This window comes from Protobothrops mucrosquamatus, unplaced genomic scaffold (assembly GCF_001527695.2).
Source record: "Protobothrops mucrosquamatus isolate PMUCROS unplaced genomic scaffold, P.Mucros_1.0 scaffold1852, whole genome shotgun sequence".
Classification (NCBI taxonomy): Eukaryota; Metazoa; Chordata; class Lepidosauria; order Squamata; family Viperidae; genus Protobothrops; species Protobothrops mucrosquamatus.
In genome coordinates, this window is record NW_015387982.1 from 79384 (window position 1) to 106694 (window position 27311).

The following is a 27311-nucleotide window of genomic DNA, read 5'->3' on the forward strand; positions in this document are numbered from 1 at the left end:
GAAGCCGCCGTTTCCAATGAGCGGAAAGCTTTCTTAAGGAACCTCTCCCCCTTTTTCCGCTTTTCTGCGCCGGCGCATGCGCGAAGGCGGGCTGCTTTTTGGGGGGCCACCGGAGCGGGTTCCTCGAGGGGCGACGATGGCGGCGGGGTGCCGGGGGGGCTGTTGCGGGTGCTGTTGCTGCTGCTGTGGGGAAAGCGAGAGCCGCACCCCGGAAGAGCTGGTGAGGGGTAGCCTGGGAGGGGCTTTCCTTGTTGGACCCCCCCCTTTCAGAAGATTGACGGGGGGGCGCATACATTTGCATATGCAAATTAGGCTGGGTGTGCTAACATTTTTTTTGCTATTTACTCTATAATGGCAAAGCGAAGAGGGTGCCTCTGAGCACGTACAGAGTTCATTGTTGAATCCAGAGGTGAAAATTGAAAAGGTGCTGCCGATTTTCTGAGGGTTTTGGAAGGGGAGGAGAATTTTTTTTTTTTAAATGAAAGAAATAAATTATTATTAGCGTGCAATAAGAGCATGGCACAAGAGAACGACAGAAATAAAAGCTTGAAATAAAAACAAAAAACTTGAAATAAAAAGAGAAGTCTTGGACGGTGGCATTTGCGAAGCAACAACTTCAGCGTGGCCTGGATTTCCAAAATGCAAAATGCATTTTAATGCAAAATCTTGCTTTTTAGGGTTCCCCCCCCCCCTGAATATTGGTCCGTTGTGAATATACCTGGTTTGCCTTTACCTTGTTGATCTTTTATTTATTTATTTTGCAGACCATCCTTGGAGAGACCGAGGAAGAAGATGATGAAATTCTGCCACGTAAAGACTATGAGGTGAAATACCTCAAAAATGAGCTTGATTTGTTAGGAAGAAGCATTCCAGAAAAGAGGAGAGAGAGAGATTGCTGGGAACTGTTGCTTCGCCCCTAAAAGCCTAAAAATAAAGTTAGAGTAGTTGCCCAAAGCTGTATTATTCCCGAGTATGTCTCCTCAAGTCTTTTAAATGAGTATTTTTGCCAAACTCTGTGATTTTAATTGATGTTGGGAAACTAAGCAAGGCCAGAGTGAAGTATCCTTGGAATGGAGACCACAAAGAAATCTCAATATTGTAGGCAGGACAGGAGGGTCAAAACAACAGCCTGAAACCAACAGCCTGAAACAGTGGCAAATTTCTTTTATGCTGTTGGAAAGAAAATGGCTTGAACAAGTAGGTTTAATCGCCATGAAGTGATTTTTAAGGTGGCATTTTCAGTTACTCCAGAGAGGGTGGCTTTATTTACTTTATCACATTAAGTGGCTTTTGCTTAAAGTTGGCTATAGCCTGCTTGTCTCTTCAGGCTGGGAAGCCTTTCTGAAAATATTTGCTTTTTGTTTTTCCTCTCCAGAGTTTGGATTATGATCGTTGCCTCAATGAACCGTACTTGGAAGTCCTAGAAAGTTTCGACAACAAGGTAAGACCTAACGAGAGTCTTGACTGCAGTGGGTTATAGGTTTAATAAATCAAATGGTGAAAGGCCACTTGCATTCCGGGGAACGCAGGAATATTTGAATTTTCTTCAAAGCGTGTTGGGTCTGTGAGAGATATGTTGTTGTTGTTGTTAGTTGCGTGTCCGACTCATCGTGTCCGACTCATCGCGACCCCATGGACACCGTTCCTTCAGGCCTTCCTGTCCTCCACCATCTTCTGGAGTCCATTTAAGCTCACGCCTGCTGCTTCAGTGACTCCATCCAGCCACCTCATTCTCTGTCGTCCCCTTCTTCTCTTGCCCTCCATCTTTCCCAGCATCAGGCCCTTCTCCAGTGAGTCCTTCCTTCTCATTAGGTGGCCAAAGTACTTGAGTTTCAACTTCAGGATCTGGCCTTCTCAAGAGCAGTCGGGGTTGATCTCCTCTAGGACTGACCGGTTGGATCGCCTTGCAGCCCAGGGGACTCGCAGGAGTCTTCTCCAGCACCAGAGTTCAAAGGCCTCCATTCTTTGGCGCTCAGCCTTTCTTAGGGTCCAACTTTTACAGCCATACGTGAGAGATACAGTACATTTCAAATACATACTTCCTTCCATATTCTCAATCCAGGTAAAGAGCAACAGTGAAACAGGTAGTCCTAGAATTATGGCCACAATTAAGCCCACTGTTGCTAAGTGGGATATTTGTAAAGTTAATTTTGCCTCGTTTTACGACATTTCTCACCACAGTTGTTAAGTGAATCACTGCAGTTAAGTTAGTAACGCAGTTATTAAGTGAATCTGATTTCTCCATTGAATTTGCTTGTCTGAAAGTTGCAAAAGGGCATCACATGATCGCGGGACACTGTGACCGTCATAAATATGAGTCTGTTGCCAATGTTGCAATGGTCGTAAGTGTGAAAAAACGATTGTAAGTTGCTTTTTTTAGCGCTTTTGTAACTTTGGCCGCTAAATGAACTGTTGTTAAATCAAGGTCCACTTATTCTTTTAGTAAATAGCTAATGTTTACAGATCTGGAAGTATAAAACCTTTAACATGGGTTGCTATTGATAGTTTTTCCCTTTGTAAACTAATCTAATCTTTGCAGCTGAGGCAAAGTCTGATTGCAAGCACTTCCAAAGTTGAACTGTGTGTTGTGGCGTGGATTTGACCGACGTGTAGCTTTATCCTCCGTGCCCCAGGTGCCCCATCAGACCTTTGCCCAGGAAAAGTTGATGAAGGAAAAACACTCAGATCATCATTTGGCACAATGTGGTTATTATCACAGTGCTCTGAGCATGATTTGGTGCTGAAAGTGAAACACAATTCTGGTTTTATTATTTTTTAAATGAAGCATTAGACCATTTGTTTAAGCAAGTTATGTAAGCTACCACATCTTCCCAAAGCAGCCATGAGGTCTAGAAACCTGATTTTTGTAAGGTGTGCAGACATAGGAAGACCTATAAATGACCCCGTGCAAAAGGTGCTTGGCTTTGAACTACCACGCCATCAATGGACACCACCCTGAAAAGGAGTTGCACCTCAGACAGCGTCTGCCGGGACTCACTGTATAAATGGGGCCTAGAATCCTCCCCTCGGCGTGACTGTGGGGGTCCCACGTCAAACTGTAGATCACACCATGAGCAGCTTTAAGCTGAAGCTCTATACCAGTCCAGTATCTGCTGCAGTTGAATGGTTAGATGGCCTAGAGACCTTCATATCTGAATATAGATCTTTTTATTATGTCTGTGCAGATTTTCAGTCATCCAGGTCACAGTTATCCCAAAGGTGCTTTTTCACGAGGCAACCGGGCTTTTGTGAAAAGTCCAGTTGCCTTGTGAAAAAGTACCTTTAGGATCTTTTTATTATGTTTTTTTTTTTTTTAAATCTAGGCCAGCAGCTTCCAGCCTTTCCTACACCCGGCACCCTTAGAACGCTTCTGATATATTCTCACACCCCTCGCAAAAGTTCGAAATAACAGCAACGAATGATGCCTATACACTATAATTTTGAAACTTCTAAACCCAAGTTTTTGCATCCCCTGGAATATTGTCTCGGACTTCCAGGGGGGTGTGAGCCACCCCCGGTTGGGCATCCCCGATCTAGGCAAAACATTAATACAGATTGCAAGTCCATGTGTGATAGGCCGTACGCTAAATAAATAAACGTCGGGTGCAGGTTAGAAGTGAGAAGATGAGGCATTTGGGTCTTGCTCTGTATTTGATATCTGTGTGTCTCTGCCTGAGAATCTGGTTTTACCCGTCTCTCCTCCTGCCTCAGGATTGTCTTTCTCCCTTTCAGAGAGGCCATCGCTACGAAGCGGTGAAGTGGATGATGGTGTTTGCCATCGGAGTTTGCACGGGGATGGTGAGTTGCTGGCGGCCTGCTCCGGTAGTCGAGAAAGGCCTGCCCAAATTACCTTTGCCTTAGCATGCAGGATACAGTCTGCACTTTGCTAACAAGTAAACCACAAAGTCAGTAAGCAAGATACAGGCAGTCCTCGACGTTACGACCACAGCTGAGCCTAGAAATTATGTTCCCAAGTGAGACATTTGTTAAAGCGGGTTTTGCTCCATTTTACGACTCTCCTGGCCACGTTTGTTAAGCGAATCACTACAGTTCTTAAGCGAGTAACCCGGTTGTTAAGTGAAGCCGGCTGTCCCATTGACTTTGCTTGTGGGAAGGTCGCGAAAGGGGGATCGCGTGACTCCGGGACACTGCAGCCGGCGTAAATGTGAGTCAGTTGTCAAGCGTCCGGATGTAAATCATGTGCCGTTGTGACTTCGAACTGTCACTAAGTGAACTATTGTAAATCGATCACCTATACTGGTGTGGGGGGGTTATGTTTGTTTGTTTGTTTAAAGCCCACTTTGTTCCCTCTTCCCTCTGCAGGTAGGTCTTTTCGTTGACTTCTTTGTCCGCCTCTTCACCCGATTCAAATTCCACGTGGTCCAGAACTGTATCTTTTGTAGTTCGGATGCTGGTCTTGGAAGCTGAAAATGGACAGGGGAGAGAGTGCCGGTCACTCTCTTGGGGGAGTCCTGCTGGCCTTGGGAGGGCCCAGTTTGTGGGGGCGAAGCAATGACCTTCCCCTTGGGCCAGGTGCTTTTTCATGCCCTTCGCTCGGTGCCTCTCCTTCCTTTCCTTGACTCCGTCTCTGAAGCTGTGGAGGACTGCAGCGAGAAAGGTTGTCTGGCCATTTCCTTGCTTGAGCTTCTGGGCTTCAACCTCACCTTCATCTTCCTGGCCAGCCTCTGTGTCTTAATCCAGGTAAGGTCTGTGGAGATGCTCCGTCCTCCAGGTGAGGATTGTCCCAAAGGGGCTTTTTCCAAGAGGCAACTGGACTTTCCTGTTCTTTCTTTGAAGACGTTTCGCTTCTCAGCCAAGAAGCTTTTTCAGCTCTGACTGGCTCAGCTTGGAAACCTCTCCCTTTCCCCTCAGGGTGGCTGGCTCAGGAATTCTGGGAATTGAAGTCCACGAGTCATGAAGGGGGCCATAGTTCCCCCATGCTGGCTGAGGAATTCTGGGAATTGAAGTCCACGAGTCATGAAGGGGGCCATAGTTCCCCCATGCTGGCTCAGGAATTCTGGGAGTTGAAGTCCACGAGTTATAAAAGAGCCAGGGGGGTGGGCAACCTTGGCTCTTTTATGACTCGTGGACTTCAACTCCCAGAATTCCTGAGCCAGCCACGCTGAGGGGAAACGGAGAGGTTTCCAAGCTGAGTCCTGCTGGCTCAGGAATTCTGGGAGTTGAAGTCCACGAGTCATAAAAGAGCCAAGGTTGCCTACCCCTGAACTAGGCAGATAAATGGGAGCTGTTGTTTCCTACTGCCATTGTTTCCTAGTTTGCTCTCAACTAGAGGTGCAGGTCAACAACCTCCAAAGGGACCTTGGAGGTCTTCTAGTCCAGGGGTCCCCAACCCCCAGTCTGGGGACCAGTGCCAGGCCTCGGCATGCCAGCAACCGGTCTGCACAAACACAGCCCCATCTGCGGGATGCACACAGCACAGAAAATCATTCACCCTCCGGTCCACGGAAGAACCTCTCTCCGTGGAACCGGTCCCTGGTGCCCAAAAGGTTGGGGACCTCTGTTCTAGTCCATCCCCCCCCTCACCCCCTGTTCAAGCAGGCCTAATCAGCGCTGTGGCCTCTGAGCTGGGTCTAGTTTTCTCCTCTCTGGCCCATCACAGCCTCCTGTTGTGCTTTCCTTTCTAGCCAGTCGCTGCCGGTTCTGGGATTCCGGAGATCAAGTGTTACTTGAACGGAGTCAAGGTCCCTGGGATCGTGCGCCTTCGGACTCTGATCTGCAAAGCCTTGGGGGTCCTTTGCAGCGTGGCTGGAGGTAACTGCCAACACCCTCCTTCATTCTCAAGCTTCGGTCTTTCCGGCCCTCCTCCTGGCGTTGGAAGGTAGCTGGTTCCCCCCATCCCCATCCCCTTAACCGGCTCTATCTTTCCTCCCCAGGTCTTTTTGTTGGGAAGGAAGGCCCCATGATCCACAGCGGGGCTGTCGTGGGGGCTGGCCTACCTCAGGTGAGTGCAAGCGCAAGAACGCTTTTTCGGAAAAGCTTCTCCACATCTGTCCTTGGTGTGTTCCAACCCAGTTTACGCTTTTCGGCGGTTTCATGTGGGGCAAACATTTCTGACAGGAAAATCCCAGTTCTGTCACCTGCGTATTTCAGAATTTGGCCAACCTAGAACGGCCACCGATACCTGGGTCCCAGGTGTGCGCTCCGATCTTTGCATCTGCTCTTAACAGCTGTGAGATTAAGAAGAGTGAAAAACACCTTTTCGTTTTTCTCCCCCCCCCCAACAATGGACGCTTTAGATAGAATTACAGGAAGTCCTCGACTTACGACTCTCCTTGCCACCATTGTTAAGCGAATCCCTGCCGTTGTTAAGTTATTAACAAGGAGTTGTTAAGCGAATATGGCTTCCCCATTGTCTTGGCTGGTCAGGAGGTCGCAGAAGCGGATCACGTGGGACACTGCAACCGTCGTAAATATGAGTCAGATGGCAAGCATCTGAATTTTGATCATGCGACCAATGGTCGCAAGTGTGAAAAACGGTCCTAAGTGCCTTTTTTCACTGCCGTTGTAACTTTGAACGATCACTAAGTGAGCTGTTGTAAGTCGAGGACTACGTGAATACTATGACTCCCTGTGAATTTTGTCTGCTTTTTTTAATAGAATACAATACAATACAATACAATACAATACAATACAATACAATACAATAATAGGAATAAGGAATAGAATACATTACAATACAATAATAGGAATGAAGACTAGAATAGAGTAGAATACAATAGAATAGAATAATAGGAATGATGAAGAACAATAGAATACAATAGAATAATAGGAATGAATAATAGAATAGGACGTAGAACAGAGTACAGTACAGTACAATAATAGGAATGAAAAATAGAGTAGAATAGAATACAATAGAATAATAGGAATGAAGAATAGAATAGAATAATAACTTTATTGTCACTTTGAACGGACACTAATCGGCATACACTAAAATGAAATTTCGTTGCATACAGCTCTCAAAGGGTCACCACCTCCGATATACACTACATAAATATGACAAAAATAAATAAATAAATAAATGCAGAATACTTGGCAAAACAGGAATTATTCACATTTTCCTTCTCTCTCTCTCTCTCTTGTTCTGCAGTTCCAGAGTATCTCTTTAAGGAAGATCCAGTTTAACTTCCCCTATTTCCGAAGTGACAGGTATGCTGGCTCCTTGAGTGGAGAAGACAACAGATCTCTGTAGGAGAAGGATGAATTTGCTGTTTGCCCAGTGGTGAAAATGTAGCTGTTTTTTTGCTGTGGGATAAGGTTGTAATGCTGGGTCTCTTAGAGAAGCGGTTGAGATCAATGGGTGCCTTCGTTATTGGCTGCCAATCAGCCAGCGGGCCACGACTGACACTGATGGATGGAGGAGTTCTTTATCTTCCTCTTCTTTTTGAAATGTCTAATTGGGCAATCTGCTTGCCTCTTAAAAAGTCTCCAGCTAGTCCACAGGTGAATAAAACCACCTGGATTTTTTTCCCCTTGGTTTTTCAGGGCCCTACTACCATATTTCCCCGAAAATGAGACCCAACTGGAAAATAAACCCTAGCGCTCGTAATATAAGCCCCTACCCCCAAAATAAGCCCCAGTTAATAAGCCAGATGGAGGCATTTGCCCAGAATGGTATAAAGTCTCTTGCTTGAGTAAGGGGTTGGACTAGAAGACCTCCAGGGTCCCTCCTTAACCTTGTTATTGTATTTTCTATGAGCCACTTAATGTACCGTGTTTCCATGAAAATAAGACCCAACCGGAAGATAAGCCCTAGCATGGTTTTTCAGGTTGCTCCTAATAGAAGCCCCACCCTCAAAATAAGCCCCAGTTAAAATCATCAACCAGCCTGACAGCCCTAACTGGAAAAATAAGCCCTAATGTGTCCCTTGGAGCAAAAATTAATCTAAGACACGATCTTATTTTTCGGGAAACACGAGTACTCTAGAAAGAGTGCAGAGAAGAGCAACAAAGATGATCAGAGGACTGGAGGCTAAAGCACATAAGGAACGGTTACTGGAATTGGGTATGTCTAGTTTAAGGAAGAGAAGGACGAGGGGGGACATGATAGCAGCCTTCCAATATCTCAGGGGCTGCCCCAAAGAAGAGGGAGTCAAGCTATTCTCCAAAGCACCTGAAGGCAGGACGAGAAGCAACGGGTGGAAACTAACCAAAGAGAGAAGCAACCTAGAATTAAGGAGAAACTTCCTGACAGTGAGAACAATTAACCAGTGGAACAACCTGCCTCCAGAAGTGGTGAATGCTCCAACACTGGAAATTTTTAAGAACAGACTGGACAGCCATTTGTCCGAAATGGTGTAGGGTTTCCTGCCTGAGCAGGGGGTTGGACTACATGACCTCCAAGGTCCCTTCCAACTTTATTATTACTATTATTATTATTATTATTATTATTATTATTATTATTATTATTATTATTATTATTATTATTATTATTGATCATCGCACAGTCAGCCAGATGTTCAGACTGGATTTGGCATTTTTGTCTATCTATCGAGTCCTTCCCAAGGACCTGGGATAGGCAGATGTGGATGTTTGATGGTATTACAGATCTCGTCGCAGGATGAAAGCAGTTCCTAGTAAGGCCGCCTTTTGCAATTGACTAATGGTGAATTTGTCAATGCCAATGGTGTTCAAGTGGTGCTCCAGTTGTTTTGGGATTGCACCCAAGGCGTGTATTATTATTATTACTACTACTACTACTATTACTACTACTATTATTATTATTATCTTCTTAAAACATGCCTGTTGCCTTTCCAAATGGAAAATACGATGCTGCTCCCGTGTCCATTCTTTCTGCCTGAGACGCTGCCTGTGGTTTTTTTTCCCCCTCCTAGGGACAAAAGAGATTTCGTTTCTGCTGGTGCAGCCGCTGGGGTGGCTGCAGCCTTCGGGGCCCCCATTGGAGGGATGCTGTTCAGCCTGGAAGAGGGGTCGTCCTTTTGGAATCAGGGCCTCACGTGGAAAGTGGTGAGGCCAAATTCTCAGCTCCGCCTGGGATGTGTGTGTGTGGGGGGGGTGTCTTGCTGGGGCTGCGATGGGAGACCCTGCCCTCCCGTTTTCACAGCTTCCTGGTGGGCTCTGAGCAAGCCTTTTCACTCTGAACATTGGCCTGCGTCCACAATTAAGCCCCAGGTTTTTGTTGCTAAGCGAGACATTCGTTAAGTGAATTTTGCCCCCCTTTTACGACGTTTCTTAAAGTCGTTAAATTATTAACACGATGGTTAAGCGAAATCTGGCTTCCCCATTGAGTTTGCTTGTCAGAAGGTTGCAAAAGGGGAACACGTGGCACACACACACACACACGCACACAACCCCCCCCCCCCCCGGCTCATGAATATGAGCCAGTTGCCAAGTGTCTGGATTTTGGTCATGTGACCACGAATGGATGCTGCAACGATGAATTAAGTGTGAAAAATGCTCATAAGTCACTTTTTTCAGTGCGGTGGTAACTTCAGACAGTCACTAAACAAACTGTTGTAAGTCAAGGAGGATCTGTAGGCAAGCTTTGGACCTCAAACCTGGGAATGACCTGGGTTGTGTGTGTGTGTGTCTTTTCCTTCCAGCTCTTCTGCTCCATGTCCGCCACCTTCACCCTCAACTTTTTCCGTTCCGGCATTCAGTTTGGAAGCTGGGGGTCTTTCCAGTTGCCGGGCTTGCTGAATTTTGGAGAGTTCAAGGTAGGCCTTACTTGACTTTGAGTCTCTTTCCCTTGATTAGAAAACCATTCGTTTTTTCCTAAAACAAATTTAGAAAAATGTTCTCAGCTAAGAGTCATTTAGCCTTCTTTCCTTCCGCTGGGGTTTCCAGATCGGGGGCCTGTCAAGCTTGAAGCTCACTTTGCTGGTGCAACATTTATTGCTTCTTAGCTTGCCAACAAACTTGGGGGAGGGGGAGATGGGGAAATATAATGCAGGCTACAAAGATAAAGAAGGCAGACCATGAGAATCAAGGACGATTCACCAGATGTCTGACTCGACTTAGAGACAGTTTCTCATAACAGTATAATAGCTCCTAACTGGGGCAATGTGACCTGTGCAGCGATGGGAGGGGGGAATTCTATACTTTTACTCTAGGGTTTTGGCTTGGGGTTTGCCAGAGCTGGTTTCGCTTTCATGCCTGCCGAATTGATGTACTCAATAAAGTTTTACGATAAGAGATCAGAATGTTTGCTTGGTTGCGTTCGTCAGTCGTAACCATGACAGGGCCTTCCAGACAAGCAACAGTGGCTCCTCAGAGCCTCCATGCAGGTCTCCAGGGCCAGGTTAGACAAAGCTGGATTGTGACCCTAAAACATGCAAGGAATTTGCACCGCCCTCCTTTGTCTTCCCTGTGTCCCCCCCTCCCCCCACCCCGTCTCCAGTGTCCAGAGTCTAACAAAAAATGCCACCTGTGGACCGTCGTGGACCTGGGTTTCTTCATCCTGATGGGGGTCGGTGGGGGCCTCTTAGGGGCCACCTTCAACTGCATCAACAAGAGGCTGGCCAAATACCGCATGAGGAACGTCCACCCCAAGCCCAAGCTGGTCAGGTACCGGGGCCTTTGCTGTGCATGATGGGCATCGGCTTCACTCCGTGTAAACCAGAAGATGGGACACCCGTTTGTGACAATAGCTGGTGTTGGGGTGCCAGGGTGTGTGGGGGTGACACTGGCTGTGGATGAAGGGGAAAGGGCCACGCAGCTAGTCTGCGGCTTACAACCACAATTGAGCCCCAAATCTCTTGTCACTAAGCAGGACGTTAAGTGAGTTTGGCCCCATTTTGTGACCTTCCTCGCCATGCTTGTTAAGTGAATTATCACAGTTGTTAAGTGAGTAACGCCGTTCTAAAGTGAACCCGGATCGCAGGAAACCCCCCCCCGGGACACTGCGACCGCCGTAAATGTGAATCAGTTGCCGAGCATTCGGAATCAGGTGACCATGGGTTGTAAGTGTGAAAAATGGTCGTAAGTCATTGTGACTTTGAATGGCCACTAAACAAATGGCTGTAAGTCGAGGACTGCCTTGTACTTTGTTTTCTGTGCAAAGGGGGGGCCTGTGGGTCAGCGTGAGGGACACCATTCTCAGATTGCTTCGGGCGCCACAAGGAGAAAAATCATCCGTGCATCTTCAAGTTCAGGACGGCGAATCCTCGACTTGACAACAGTTCATTTAGTGACCATTCGAAGTTACAACGGCATTGAAAAAAGCAATTTACGATCATTTTTCACACCTAACGATCTTTGTAGCATCCCCAGTCACATGATCCAAATTCAGATGCTTGGCAACTGACTCACACTTACGACCGTTGTGGCGTCTTTTGCGACCTTCTGACAAGCAAAGTCAATGGGAGAAGCCAGATTCACTTCACAGCCTGTCACTAACTTACCAACTGCAGTGATTCGTTTAACGACCGTGGCAAGCAAGGTCGTAAAACAGGGCCAAACTCACTTAACAAGCGTCTCACTTAACAATGGAAATTCAGGGCTCAGTTGTGTTCGTACGTCGAGGGCTGCCTGTGCCTCAAATCAAGGTTTTTTGGGGTCCCCTGGCTCAGCGGCAGAGGGGACGGCGGGTGTCTCAGCCTCCGTGGCTTTGAGGACGTCCGTGTGGGGTTCCTGACCATGAACGGTTCTCGTGTGCTTTGTGTTGCTTGCAGAGTCCTGGAGAGCCTTTTGGTGTGCCTGACAACCACCCTTGTGATATTTGTCGCTTCGATGCTTCTTGGGGAATGCCGGCCGCTCTCTTCTGCGGACCATGGAGACAACAGCTCCTCCTTCAGCCCGCAGGTGAGCGGAGAACGTTTCATGTCGATGCAGAGAGGAGAACCCTCGAAAGAAGGACGCGCGTCGCCCTGTCACCTCTGGTTTTTTTGAAGTAACAGACTAACAGTTGGAATGGACCTTGGAGGTCATCTAGTCTAACCCTCCACCCAAGCAGGAGACCCGACACCGTTTCTGACAGAGGGCAGTCCAGTCTCTTCTTGCAAGCTTCCAGTGATGAAGCTCCCACAACATCTGGAGGCAAACTGTTGATTGTTCCCGCTGTCAGGAAATTCCTCCTTATTTCTAGGCTGAATCTCTCCTTGATCAGTTTCCATCCGTTATTCCTTGTCTGGCTTTGGAAAATAGGTTGACCCCCTCCTCTCTGTGGCAGCCCCTCAAATATTGGAAGGCTGCTGTCCTGTCTGCCCTGGTCCTTCTCTTCACTAGATCAGCCATGCCCAGTTCCTGCAGCCGTTCTTCCTATGTTTTAGCCTCCAGTCCCCTGATCCTCTTGGTTGCTCTTCTCTTTCCATTTTTCTAGAGTCTCAACATCTTTTTTACAATGTGGTGACCAAAACTGGTTGCAGTAGAATAGAATGGAGCTGGAAGGGACCTTGTAGGTCATCTAGTCCAACCCTCCGCCCAAGCAGGAGACCCGACACCGTTTCTGATAGAGGGCAGTCCAGTCTCTTTTTGAAAGCTTCCAGTGATGAAGCTCCCACAACATCTAAAAGCAAACTGTTGATTGTTCTCACTGTCAGGAAATTTCTCCTTATCTCCTTGATCCGTTTCCATCTGTTGTTCCTTGTCTGGCCTTCGGGTGCTTTGGAAAATAGGCTGACCCCCTCCTCTCTGTGAGACCCCCCCTCAAATATTGGAAGGCTGCTGTCATGTCTCCCCTGGTCCTTCTCTTCCCGAGACCTGCCAAGTCCTTTTGAAACCCTTCCTTCCGTTTTTGAAGGTCACCAGAGAAGTGTTTGTAGAGCCCCATCACAACCCCACAGTCTCCCTCAGAGACTGGGGGGGACTCCATTTTAGAGGATAGATACAGGTAGTCCTTGACTTAACGACCACAGAGGACCCCCAGATTTCTTTTGCTAAGTGAGACAATTGTTAAATGAGTTTTGCCCCCTTCCGCAAACTTCCTTGCTTCCGCTGTTAAGTGATTCCCTGCGGTGGTTAAGTTAGCGAAACGGTTATTAAGTGAACCTGGCTCCCCCATTGACTTGGCTGGTCAGAGGGTCACTCCAAGGCAATCCCATGACCCCAGGACACCGCGACCTTCATAAATGTGAGCCAGCAGCCAAGCATCTGAATTTTGATCACCTGAGCATGGGGATGCTCTAACGGTGTGAAAAACGGTCACAAATCGCTTTTTTCAAGTGCCGTTGTAATTTTGAACAGTCTCTAGTCCAGGGGTTGGCAATCTTAAACACTCAAAGAGCCACTTGGACCCATTTCCCACAGAAAAGAAAACACTGGGAGCCGCAAAACTTGTGCACCTGAGAGGAAGCACTTGATCAAAGGGTTTAATTAAAAAGAAACAGAGGCTGCTGTGCATGAGTTCTCCCCCTCCCTCCCTCCCTCCCTCCCTCTCCCACTCTCTCTCTCTCTCTCTCTCTCTCTCTCTCTCTCTCTCTCTCTCTCTCTCTCTCTCTCTCTCTCTCTCTCTCTCTCTCTTCCTCCCCCCCTCTCTCTCCCCCTCTCTCCGATCTGCTTACCTGCCCAGCTGGCCTGACGCTGTTCTCCGACAAGCTGACACACATTCTTATTGGGCTGGCTCTCTCCTGCCCTTGGTCTGCCAGTCCTCTTCCCCCACTTAGTGTGAGTGAGTGAGTGAGTGAGTGTGAGTGTGTGTGTGTGTGTGTGTGTGTGAGAGAGAGAGAGAGAGAGAGAGAGAGAGAGAGAGAGAGAGAGAGAGAGCTGCTGCTTTCTGCTGCTTCCTGCGGAGACGCAGCAAAGGTAGGAGCCCCACCCAATAAGCTTGTCAGCTTCTCGGAGAATAGTGTGAGGTCACTCTCTTTTACACACACAGAGAGAGAGAGAGAGAGGAAGCGCAAGTGCCTGTCTCTGTCTCTCTCTCTCTGCAAATGGCGGAGGAGGACTGGGAGCTGCAGGAGAAGGCTCAAAGAGCCACATGCGCTCTGGAGCCGCGGGTTGCTGATCCGTGCCCTAGATGAACTGTTGTAAGTCAAGGACTATCTGGGCTTCCACTTAGTGGGGAAATACTGAAACTAAGACCAAGAGGTGGAAACCTCAGAACGACCACGAGGGAAGGCGCCATCTTGAAGAGTCAACAGCCTGGGATTTAGGGAAGTAAATTTGGGGGATGCTTGACATGATTTTGGAACCGGAGTCAAAAGGGGCACTTGTCTTTTTGTCAAGGATTCTTCCTCGGAGGAGGTTAATTCAAGCATCAAGACCTTCTTCTGTCACAATAACACTTACAATGACATGGCCACCTTGTTCTTCAACCCACAAGAGTCCGCCATCTTGCAGCTGTTCCACCAGGAGGGTGAGTGTCCGACCGGAGCCGCGAGGCAGAGAAGGGTCTCATTTCCCCGCTTTTATCCTTGCTGGACTGGGCAGGGGCTCCCGAGGTCTGGGTCAGAAATCGGGAGACGTCTAATCTGAGGTGAAATTCAGGGAGCTGGGGTTTTCGCGGCCTTGGAATCTGTGCTTGAGGGATGTGCATTTTTAACAAACTTCGGGAGCAAATAAATTTCTCCAAGGTGGCCAGCAGCTTCCAGGCAGTTCACACGCGCTGAGGGCATCTCAAATTCTCACGTTTGGACGGAGTGTGAAAACGGAATTAATGAGGTGGTTAAGTCGTCCTCTCCTGCCTCTGTGGGACTTGGCTAGCAATTAAATTTTACCCTGTCTTGGTTTCTCTTGCACGAGAACGGACCTTTTCTGTAGAGATGGCCACGTTGTCCGCCTTCTCATGGAGATCCATTCAGATCGCCCTCTTGGCTGGGAGATGATGGTGGAAAGAGAAACTGTTGATTGAATTTATCCTAGATTTAATAAGCTTCCACCCATACCTATGTGCGTACTGAGTTTGAACCAGTGCCACTTTAAGTCTAATTTTGCTGGCCTCAGCCGCCTGCAAACTGATCAATTCATCAATCAGTCTGGCTGGCTGGCTGGCTGGCTGGCTGGCTGACGCACATCTAATTACCTCTCTGTCATCTATCCATCCATCTATCATCTCTCAAATCTGTCTATCTATCTATCTATCTATCTATCTATCTATCTATCTATCTATCTATCTATCTATCTATCTATCTATCTATCTAATCTCTCACACATCTAATTATCTCTGTCATGTATCTGTATCCATCATCTATCATCTCTCAAATCTATCATCTATCTATCTATCCATCCATCTAATCTCACACACATCTAATTATTTATGTCATGTATCTGTGTCTATCATCTCTCAAATCTGTCATCTATGTATCTATCTATCCATCTAATCTCACACACATCTGATTATCTCTATCTGTGATGTATCTGTATCTATCATCTCTCAAATCTATCTATCTATCTATCTATCTATCCATCTATCCATCTATCCATCTATCTATCCATCCATCTAATCACACACACATCTAATTATTTATGTATCTGTATCCATCATCTATCATCTCTCAAATCTGTCATCTATCTATCTATCACACACATCTAATTATCTCTATCTGTCATGTATCTGTATCCATCATCTATCATCTCTCAAATTTACCCGTCCGTCCATCTGTTGGTCTCACACAGATCTAATTCTCTCTCTCTGTCACCTATCTGTATCCATCCATCCATAAAATTTATTGGCCACCCATTTTAGCACAGGGTAACTCTGGGCGGCTTACAGTTACATCAAATCTAAAACATAAAGAGTTAAAACCAGACCTTAGAACCGAAGACCCCTGGGGAGGGTCTTCCTGGCATGAATGGCACGGGCCAATGCCAGTAACCTGGACCCCTGCCACGCAGACCCTTTCCACATTTAAAAGAGGGGGGAGGGAGGGGCTGGCTTGGCTTGGCTTTTTGTCTTCGGCTGCTGCTCAACCCCCCTCCTGTTTCTTTCCCCTGTTTTCCAGGTACTTTCAGCCCTGTCACCCTCTCCCTCTTTTTCTTCCTCTACTTCCTGCTCTCCTGCTGGACTTACGGGATTTCTGTGCCGAGCGGTCTTTTTGTCCCGTCGCTGCTCTGCGGGGCCTCTTACGGACGCCTAGTGGCCAACCTCCTGGAAAGGTGCCCTCTCCGGCTTTCGTGGGTTGCGTTTCCCCGCCGCGCTCCCCCTCGGCTCCGGGGGCCTCCCTGGTAACCGCTCTGCTCTGCTTCCTCCCTCCCTCCCAGCTACATCGGCCTGGATCACGTCTACTCCGGCACCTTTGCTCTGATTGGAGCAGCCGCCTTCCTGGGCGGGGTGGTCCGCATGTCCATCAGCCTCACCGTGATCCTGATCGAGTCTACCAACGAGATCACCTATGGGTTGCCCATCATGATCACCCTGATGGTGAGTCCCTGCAGCCTTCGGGGCCTTGAAGCCGTGAATGTCTGGGTAGCTTTAACCACCTGGGGATTGCTAGGACTTGCCCCTGGGCCTTTTTGGATTCGTTGGTTGGCCAACCATTTGCCCAGAATGGTATAAGGTCTGCTGCTTGAGCAAGGGGTTGGACTAGAAGACCTCCAGGGTCCCCCCTTAACCTTGTTATTGTATGTTCTATGAGCCACTTAATGTACCCCGAAAATAAGACCCAACCGGAAGATGAGCCCTAGCATGGTTTTTCAGGTTGCTCCTAATAGAAGCCCCACCCTCAAAATAAGCCCCAGTTAAAATCATCAACCAGCCTGACGCATTTAGTACCGTATTTCCCCAAATATAAGCCCTAACCAGAAAATAAGCCCTAATGTGTCTATTGGAGCAAAAATTAATCTAAGACCCGATCTTATTTTTTGGGAAACACGAGTACTCTAGAAAGAGTGCAGAGAAGAGCAACAAAGATGATTAGGGGACTGGAGGCTAAAACATACAAGGAAAGGCTGCTGGAATTGGGTATGTCTAGTTTAATGAAGAGAAGGACGAGGGGGGACAGGATAGCAGTGTTCCAGTATCTCAGGGGCTGCCCCAAAGAAGAGGGAGTCAAGCTATTCTCCAAAGCGCCCGAAGGCAGGACGAGAAGCAACGGAGGGAAACTAACCAAGGAGAGAAGCAACCTAGAACTAAGGAGAAATTAACAATTAACCAGTGGAACAACCTGCCTCCAGAAGTGGTGAATACTCCAACACTGGAGGTTTTTAAGAAGTGACTGGACAGCCATCTGTCTGAAATGGTATAGGGTTTCCTGCCTGAGCAGGGGGTTGGACTAGAAGACCTCCAAGGTCCCTTCCAACTTTATTATTATTATTATTATTATTATTATTATTATTATTATTATTATTATTATTATTATTATTATTATTATAAAGTCCTCCCAGATGGGAACAATGACGGGCCAGCATCATCAAACTATATTATGTCACGGAAGCCGTGTTGGGACACCTGTCTCCCTTACCTGAAAAGGCTTAAATCAGGGCAACTGGACCCCAGTTTATTCAAACTGAGACGTTTCGTTATCTATCCAAGTAACTTCTTCATCCAGATTGGGTAGGCAGAGAGTCAGAGGGTTGTTGGAATGAGCCAATTCTAGCCATACAGACTGGGGGGGGGGGTTGTCCCCAAAATGAAAATCAAAGTAAGGATTCAATCAGCCAGGCCAAAAATATCTGAATAGCAATTGCACTCAGACTTTTATACCGCTTCACAGGGCTTTACAGCCCTCTCTGAGCGGTTTACAGAATCAGCCTGTTGCCCCCCAACAATCTGGGTCCTCATTTTACCGACCACGGAAGGCCGAGCCAACCCTGAGCCGGTGAGACCTGAACTGCTGGCAGCTGGCAGTCAGCAGAATCAGCCTGCAATACCGCTGTCAATGCTGCAAATAACTGTATATTCTTGCTTTGACAATATGCAGAACTGTCTGGTATTTTTGGGGTTAATGCCTGGAAGTTCTTTGAAGTGTTTCATTAGCCGGAACCATAACCATCTGCACTTTAAACCATGGTGCCAGCACAGCGCAGATTAAATCAGGGCAACTGGACCCAAGTTTATTCAAACTGAGGCATTTTGTTACTCATCCAAGTAACTCCTTCGATCAAAATGAGAATTGGAGCTGGCAGAGAGTCATTGGAAGGAAGCAACTCTAGCCTGTCCCCCCTTCTGTTTGCAGGTGGCCAAGTGGACCGGGGACCTCTTCAACCAAGGGATTTACGACATCTACGTGGCCTTGCGTGGGGTCCCCCTGCTGGAGTGGGAAGTCAGAACAGAGATGGACAAGTAATGTCGGCGGATCTTAAGGCTGGGAACCTCTGCCAGGTCGGACTCAAGTTGTCTGGCTACTTCGGAAGCCTGCTTTTGATTTAATCCCAACCTTTCTGTCACCCAAGGCTCAGGGCGAGCGACATCATGGAGCCCAACCTGATGTACGTCTACCCGCACACCCGGATCCAGTCCCTGGTCAGCATTCTCCGGACCACGGTCCATCACGCCTTCCCAGTGGTGACCGAGAACCGGGCCTACGAGAAAGAGTTTATGAAGTGGGACCAGCTGATCAGCAACAATGTTAAGTTCAAGGTGAGCTTCGATCGATGGTGTCCTCGTTCCTCTGGAGCAGAAACCGCGGCAAATGTCGATTAATGAGTCCGTTGCTCAGCTTTCGATAAAACAGATTTTTTTTTAGTTTTACACATTTTGCATCATGTGTTAGTATGCGTTCAGTTTGTGAGCTTGTGAGACTAACTGTTGTTGTTAGTTGCGAAGTTGTGTCCGACCCATCGTGACCCCATGGACAACGTTCCTCCAGGCCTTCCCGTCCTCTACCATCTTCTGGAGTCCATTGAAGCTCACGCCTACTGCTTCAGGGACTCCATCCAGCCCCCTCCTTCTCTGTCATCCCCTTCTCCTCTTGCCCTCCATCTTTCCCAGCATTAGGCTCTTCTCCAGGGAGTCCTTCCTTCTCCTTAGGTGGCCAAAGTCCTTGAGTTTCAGCTTCAGGATCTGGCCTTCTAAAGAGCAGTCGGGGTTGATCTCCTCTAAGACTGACCGGTTTGATCGCCTTGCAGTCCAGGGGACTCGCAGGAGTCTTCTCCAGCACCAGAGTTTAAAGGCCTCCATTCTTGGGTGCTCAGCCTTTCTTATGGTCCAACTTTCACAGCCATACATTGCAACTGGGAAAACCGTGAGACTAACCAGGGGGGGCTTAACCAGCATTCACAGGGATGTCCCAGTTCTGAAGAACTCGGTCAGTTAGTTGTGCATGAATGTTGCCTGTTTGACATCAGCAAAATGAAAGCCAAACAGGGTTTCAGCTCGTTTAAATTGAGATTCCAAGCTCCGTTCTGAGAGAATTTCAGATCTCCAGGCTCAACTGAAAAGATTCTCAAGAAAAATCTAACAGTAAAACCCCTCTGTTGTGTTGCAGAGAAAGGACATTTGTCGTGCCAGTCAAGCCCAGTCAAAATGGGGTCGTTTTTATCTTTTTAGGCGTAATTAAAATGGCCGCAGTGTGTTTAGATGGGCCGATCTTGTCTTTGATTCTGGGGGCTGACTTGAGTGAAACAATCCTGGATGTTCCCCTGAAATGACCCTTGGGTAAACGGAGTCCCGCTTTCCCTGTTCCAGAAATCCAGCATCCTCACCCGGGCGGCCGAGCAGCGTAAACGTAGCCAGTCCATGAAGTCCTATCCCTCCAGCGAGCTGAGGAATGTGTGCGATGAGCACAGTGCGGCCGAGGAGCCCCCCGAGACGGAGGACATGCTGCAGCAGATGTTGGAGCGGAAGTGAGCATGGGGAAGGCGGCGCGGTCCCTCTTTGAAAGTACTAAAGCCCTGGAAAAGCGGAGGTGTGCGGACCCTTGGCTGCCTGTGTGGAGAGGCCACCGCAGTGATGGCGAACCTTTTAGAGACCGAGCGCCCAAAAGCCGGCCATCCCCGCCCGCCCTACTCCGCCCCTGCCCGTTCTGCCCCAGCTCCGCCCCCACCCGCAGGCGGCCTTCCATCTGCGCCCAGCAGCATCAACTGTGCGCAACAGAGAGCAAGGGCGGTGCCATGTCCCTGCTGCCCAGCTGCCATGTCCTTGGCTGCACTGGTCCGGGTGGGCCATGCTCGAGGGTGACTCTCCTCCAGGGGGGGCTGCTGGTGAGGAGGGGGCCATGGGGGGAGGCAGGGCTGGTGCGATGGTGCATGTGCCCACAGAGAGGGCTCAGTGCCACCTCTGGCACCCGTGCCATAGGTTTGCCACCACTGGGCCACCACATCCAGCCAGCAGGATTAGTAGATTCCTTCTTATATATCAAAGAGTTTGGCAGTTAAAAACCAGCTAATTTTTGATAGATCTTTCATGGATTCTAATTTGCTCAAGTTTCCTTCAGGCTCTTGCTTGACTGCGCAAGGAACAAATGTGGACATTCTTAGAAGCTGATAAATGCAAACGATCCATCCATTCCATCTCGCCTTCCATCACCTCTCTCCTTCCTTCCTTCTTTCCTTCCTTCCTTCCTTCCTTCCTTCCATCCATCCATCCCACCTCCCCTTCCATCACATCTCTCTTTCCTCCCTCCCTCCTATCCATCCATCCATTCATCCCATCTCCCCATCCTTCCATCACATCCATCCATCCCACCTCCTCTTCCATCACTCCTTCCTTCCTTCCATCCCATTTCCCCTTTCTTCCATCCTTCCATCACATCTATCCATCTCACCTCCTCTTCCATCACATCTCTCTTTTCTTACATCCTTCCTTCCTTCCTTCTTCCATCCATCCATCCAATCTCCCCTTTCTTCATCCATCCATCCTTCCATCACATCCATCCATCCATCTTACCTCCCCTTCCATCACCTCTCTCCTTCCTCCCTCCCTCCCTCCCTCTCTCCCTCCCTCCAGCCATCCATAATGAAGCTGTGTGGTTCCTTCCAGATACACTCCCTATCCCAATCTGTATCCAGACCAGTCCCCCAGCGAGGAGTGGACGATGGAAGAACGCTTCCGGCCTTTGACGTTCCACGGCTTGATCTTGCGCTCACAGCTGGTCACTTTACTTGTCCGAGGAATCTGCTATGCAGAGAGTCAGTCGGTGAGTTCTGACTAAGAAGTGGCTGGGCTGTCTGAATAAATGATAATCCAGCAGATTTTTCTGGGACAGGAGAGATCCTTGCATTATTATTATTTTTTCAACCAGAAGCCCTGTTAGGATTTTCCTTTTAGCACGTTAAGAGAAGCGCTGTCTTTATTTCTTCTTGTTTCACCCCGTCTCAGAGCGCCAACCAGCCTCGTCTCTCGTATGCAGATATGTCAGAAGATTACCCACGCTATCCGGACATCCATGACCTGGATCTTACGCTCCTGAATCCACGCATGATTGTGGTAAGGCCTCCTCCTCGCAGTTGCTGCAGTTTCTACCTTGTTTCCTAGAAAAGACACTTCTGCACATCTTGGATTTTTTCCAGACTATTTTCCATACCTCTGTGTTTTGTTTTGTTTTGTTTTGTTTTTGGAGGTTGCCTGTCCAGAACAGGCTACAGAGGACAAATGCTGAGAGACTTGGAATGCCGATTTTGGAGAGGCTTCGTTCGCCTAAATAAATTCCTCTGTGAAAGTCGCAAGCTTTTGAAAACAAAGGGGGAAAACGGGAGGAAAAGGGGAAGAGGAAAAAGTATAAGGCAGTGGTGGTGAACCTATGGCATGCGTGTCAGAGGCGGCACTCAGAGCCCTCTCTGTGGGCACACGCACCATTGCCCCAGCCTCACCTCCCCCTGTGTCCCCCCCCTCACCAGCAGGCCCCCCCGGAGGAGAATCGCCCCAGGTGCAGCCCACGTGGAGCAGCGCAGCCAAGGACATGGCAGCCAGGCAGTAGGGACAAGACTCCGCCCTCGCGCCCTGTCTCGCGATGATGCTGTGGGGTGCAGGTGGAGGGCATGGCTGCCATGGTGCTGCAGGGCCGCCTGGGCCATCTGGGCCTTCTGGGTGGAGGTGGCGGGTGGCCCTGTGGGCAAGGGGCGGGGCGGTTTTTCGGCACTCGGTCTCTAAAAGGTTCGCCATCACTGGTAGAGGGTATAAAGAAGAAAAGAAAAAAGCATTTTCATTTCTTTTTGTATTTTACATTTGGATAAACTGATCAAAATTTGAACCCGAGGGTCACAAGCGTTTTTCTCCCCAACAGGACGTCACGCCTTACATGAACCCTTCTCCCTTCACCATCTCCCCCAATGCTCACATCTCCCAAGTCTTCAACCTCTTCCGGACGATGGGGCTGAGGCACTTGCCGGTGGTGAACGCCGTCGGGGAGGTGAGTCTTGTCTTGTTTGGACAAAACTTGCCTCTTTTCTGATCCGATTGGTACTTTGCGCTTGCTTAAAGTTGAACCGTGTGTGTGTGTGTGTGTGTGTGTGTGTGTGTGTGTGTGTGTGTGTGTGTGTGTGTGTGTGTGTGTGTGTGTGTGTGTGTGTGTGTGTGTGTGTGAAAAAGGTTGAGGTTTCCCCACCAGATGGCGCTGCAGGCCCACAAATGGCGCTGGAGCTCTCAGGTGGCCTAGGAAGAAAAGTCACTGGCTTGTAACTCTTCCTGAAACCGCTTGTTGAACTTGCTGCAAAGGCCACTTTAGACTGCAGGGGTGTCCAACCTCGGCAACTTTTAAGATTTGAGGACTTCAACACAGCTGCTTTGGAGTCTTTACTTCACCTTAGGTTCATTCTAAAACAGGAGGAATGTTGCTGGATAGCAGAATCCACTTTGCTTCTTCCCTTCCAGCCCTGCTTCAGATTGAGAGAAGAGCATGCTTTGAAATTTCAAAATAACTTTTTTTGGGGGGTGGGGGGTTAGGGAAGAGTATTTGGGTGCCCTTTTCCTGTGGGTTTTTTGCCCCGGTTTGATGGGTTCGGCTTCCCTTGTCCCATTCCTGGGAGTAGACCTCAACGGAACAGGACTGCCATCCCCTCTGAGCCAAATTTTGACAAATTACTGTCCCTGTTTTCTTGCCAGCTAGTTTAGAAAAAGTTGCTGGGGGGGGAAGGAATATTCTGCAACACTGCAGAGGGCGGGGCAGGGCGAAACCAGAAGGCAATTGAGTCAGGGTTCCTGCCTGCTGGAAAAATGTCCCCCCGCCTGATTCAAAAAAGCCGAAGCCTCTGGCGTTTTTTTGTGTTTTGTTTTTTTGCTTTCACGCTTGACAAACTCACTTGCCTTTTTCTCTCTCCCCCCCCCCCTTCCTGTTCTTCCAGATTGTGGGCATTATTACTCGACACAACTTGACCCACGAGTCCCTCCAGGCCAGGCTGCGCCAGCATTACCACACCTCCTAACCTCAGTCTCTCGCCTCCTCCATCTCCAGTGCCCCCCCCTCCTCCTCCTCCTCCTTCTGGGGATTCCTGGGCCCATCGTGTGCACTTTAGCCAACAAAATAGGCCTGTTGTTGCCCTCTTTTTGGAGCCGTAAACTGTACATCCTTCAAGCTAAGGGGGGGAGGAAGCATAATATGTGGAAAATCTTGAACGCTGGCTGTCCTGTCCTGGCAGCCGTGCCCTTCTCAGTGGATTGGGACCGAACCATCTCAGTGCTTCATTGCCCAACCCTGCGGGCATCCGAAAGGATTACATCTCTACCTTATTCCAGAGAGAGAGAGAAAGAGACTCATCTTTCCTCTTGCTGACTTTTTTTCTTTTCTTCCAATATTGCAGACTTCCCTCTTTTGGGCTGGTTGGGACTCCGTATCTCTGCTCCAAACGGAGCCACCGGCTTCTCGGTTTAATGAAGGCATCTTAACCTTTGATACGGTTGAAACAGGACAAAGCAGAAAAAAAAATTGGATTTTTCCGACTAGGGCTTCTGACTTTGGCACCCCTCTCCCATCTTTCTCTTTTGTTGACGTCTTTCTGGGTTCAACCCCCAACCCTCCACCCCAGGGTGCCCAAGGAAGTCTCTGCTTTCGGGGAGATTCGGATGGAGCCCCCTCGGTCCTCAGGATCCTGACTCGGGATCCCCTCGAAATCTTGGCAAGAGTGGGGGAATCCCGTCGGAGCTGCTGTTTGCTGCAACGGGGGAGCTGTTTAACCTGATTCCCGAGCACCTTCCCCTCCTTTGGGTGCTGATCTTCAAACTGAGCCCTGTTTTTAATCCGATGCACAGGCAGTGCATTGCGCAGAAGGAACCAAGCTTTTTCAGCCATGGGGGGCGGGGGACATATTGTCTGGCAGGACCAAACCGGTACTTATTGATGTTCAATTCAGTCCCTCTCAGCTCCTCTTGCTACCCAGCCCCTCTTTGCATGCTGTTTTCCAGCTTGGCTGATCCCCCACTTCCTCATCCCCCCCCCATGTCCTCTGTGCTTCCTCTCTTGCTATTTGCCAGCCCCCCCCCCGTCCCCCTTCCTCTGTTCCTCTCCCAATTCTTCGAAATCTGAGCCCTGCGCAAGGGTGTCCCCAAATAACTTCTGACTTTTCCTGTCCTTTCAGCCAGACATTGCCTGGAAGGGGGGGACTGGGGGGGGAGGTGTTGTTGTTGATGCCAGGCACCTTTGTTCTCTGCAGGTGGTGGCTGTTTTCCTTGCCCTGGCATGACCCTCCCTGCACAGCCCTCCCCTCCCCTCTCCCCAGGTTGTCACCTTCACCAAATCTGGTTTTTGCAGAAGGACTGTAATTTGCAACATTTCATTTAATAATGATGAGGAATACCCAGGTAGGACCGGAATGGATCCGGGAGGGGTCCGGGGCGGCTACGTTCAAGAGCTTTTCCATCCTGGCTGGCTCACACACACAAGGCTTGAGCCGGCTGGGACCGGTCTGGCCTTCCTAACTAGCCTCATCCCACTGGCTCTTGCACAGGCCACTCCGGCAGACTCCTGTCTTTGTAGCTCGGGCTTTGTGTGCGCTTGTGTGTGTGTGTGTGTGTTTAACCTTTGCATAAATCTCTTTCCGAGGGAAAGCAGAAATTCAGACTGGGAAGAGAGCTGATGCAGCCTTGATAAAGCACAGTTGTTGATGCTTGTAGGGAGAGCCTAGATTTTTCCACCACCCCCTCTGGTTACAGGACTTAATCCATGCCACTGCCCTCAGGGGGTCTCTGCTGAAGAAGAAGGAGAAGGATGCCTGTATGGGGGGCTCATTCACTCAAAATCTGGCCAGATTCTCCCCAAAAATACCAGCGGGGCTGGGACGGCACTTGGTTGCAATCTGGAAAGACTTCAAATTTTGTAAGGTGACAAAACTTAAATGATTCCTGGCTTATTTGCCTGCTGGTTTTATCAGCAATTCCCGGCTTAGGCTACAAAGCTTTTATGCCTTTTGATGCTAATTAAGTCTCCCATGCCGTATTTATTTTGTTTTGTTTTCCCCTCCTCCTGCTTTCCAGTAATAGATTATCCCTACCTATTTTGGAGTGACCTGGTCTGGGCGCCGAGCGGAAGTCCAATTATTGAATACTGGTTCTGTCTACTCAAGACAGGAATGCCTTTGCAAGGGTTTTTTTTTCACGTTCACCTCTCTGGGATACCCAGTTTTATCTGCCCCCCTCCCCTTTTCTAATATTTCTTCTCTCCCTTCTCAAGGCAAACAAGATTGCAGCTCTCCTTTGCCCCCTCCCGCTCTTGACCTTAAAAAAAAATATATATGTCATTTTCATTTCCCAAGGTGTTACCTTCCCCGGCCCTCTGTACAACCATTTCTGGTTAGAACAGGTCCTGTTTCAGCGCTGTTAGCAACTCCCGGCAGGCCTGTCTTCCATGGCATCAGCCCTCAAACATTCCCTTTGCAACTTTGAACTTCTGCAAGACCAACTTTATCCTGGCTGGTTTTTTGACTTTGTTGTGCTGGGCAGATGGGCGTTTGATTCTAAAGTTTGGTCTATAAATGGCCATGTGCTTGTGTGAGGGAAAGAAACCGATATTCTTATTTTCCCAGGAAGCTAAAATTGTTTTGCTCTACTTTGCTTTGAGAATTCCAGAATTCAGAGAAAGAGAGAGGGAGGGAGAGAAAGAGAGAGAGAGGAAAATAAAAGTAATTCATTCTATATCTACTTTAATGCTTTAAAAGTGGATGAGGAAAAAAATGCCAAGCTAATATTTTGGGGCGGTTTTATAGGATTGCTGGCCAGTTATAGCTTCCCTCCTCATTTCTAGAAATAGAAGGTGAAAAACTTGCATTCTCGGCTGAGTTCCTCTGTATTGCCCAATTGTTGGCATCTGGCTAGGCTGGGGGGTAAATGTATATATTATTTTTAAAAAGGTAGCCCTAGAAATTCAGGCGACACTACATTGTCAAAAAGAAGGTGCCACCTTTGTTAGCCTGTTTTCGTTTCACGATCCAGATGACAAATCTCTCTTTTCTCCCAGGGGTCGTCGATATGCGTGTTTTAATGTGTGCACTATAATCAAAGATTTTAAAAAAAATCCAGTTCCACCTTTCAGGTTTGTAAAAAGAAGTGGTGGGACGCCTGCTCAGTCCTCCCCTTAAAATCATAGCTCAGAATTGAATGAAGAGAAAGCGGTTCCCATAAAATGACCCCAATCTCTCCAATTGTGGTTGAGAATTGTCTTCTGTCTTTACGGTGATGAAGAGGTTTTTCTCGCCTTCCCACCCGACTCTGATTTAATTAACATTTCCACATGGAATTGGCTGGGCCCACCTCACCGGCCAGTTCCCGGTTGATAGGCCCCTCTGGGATTTTCATGGATCCTGGGACACTCTAGGAATTCTCGTTATTTCTGCTCTCTCGTCACTTCAGCAGTATTAATATCCATCCCGGAGGGAGAAGCACACGGGACGTTCCTTGGGTTTTATAAGCTCTTATCAATATTTTCATTTCCAATTGCACTTTCCTTTGTTGTCGCGAGTCAAATCACGGGGAGCTGATTTTTTTTGTGTATGCGTCACTGTTTTGTTTTGTTTTGAATAATGTTTCAAAGCATTCTGGGTTTGAGCACTTGTATTCTATAACCATGGTTCTTCTCTTTAAAAAAAACACTATAACCATGGTTCTTCTCTTAAAAAAACAACACCACAATAAAAATCCTCTTTTATGTCTTTGGGGTCCGCCCAGATCTTTGTCATTGAGTCTTTCTTGCTGTTTTTTATTCTTCCCACCCCCCAGTGTTCAGCTTTGTTGCATTTTTATTTTATTTACCAATAAATGGAGGAAAAGTAAAAAAAAAAAAAAAAGGAGACATTGGTTATTTCTTTCCTGTATTCGCAAACGAGAATTTTCCTACCCAGAGACATTTTAAAGCTTATTGGAATGCTTAAAAAACCGGAGCTGTGACAACTTTCTCTTAGTTTCCACGATACAATATTTAAAGGTAGCGTGCTTCCGAACATGCAGGCTTGCTTTCATTTTCTCCCAGATGCATTTGGACTTTACTTCACATGGACATTAGCCAGAGACAACAGCAACAGGTTTATCATACACCCGGCTGTGTTTTTCCATCAATGAACAAATTTCTCTCCCATTGCTACTGGCAACCTTGTGT

The 27311-nt window shown here is 48.1% G+C and overlaps 1 protein-coding gene across 1 annotated transcript; it reads left to right on the top strand.

Annotated features, from left to right (window-relative positions):
• Positions 1-136: 136 nt before the first annotated feature.
• Positions 137-23154, top strand: CLCN6 (chloride voltage-gated channel 6). The gene is made up of 23 exons (XM_029285554.1): positions 137-220; positions 765-824; positions 1376-1441; positions 3733-3798; positions 4324-4390; positions 4595-4701; positions 5646-5772; positions 5895-5962; positions 7109-7167; positions 8853-8985; positions 9582-9695; positions 10379-10545; positions 11652-11781; positions 14143-14272; positions 15858-16011; positions 16117-16276; positions 18030-18136; positions 18247-18433; positions 19481-19638; positions 20774-20930; positions 21113-21220; positions 22017-22142; positions 23074-23154. Exons 1-23 carry the CDS (start codon positions 137-139, stop codon positions 23152-23154), a joined length of 2616 nt encoding a protein of 871 aa, XP_029141387.1.
• The last annotated feature ends 4157 nt before the right edge of the window (positions 23155-27311 follow it).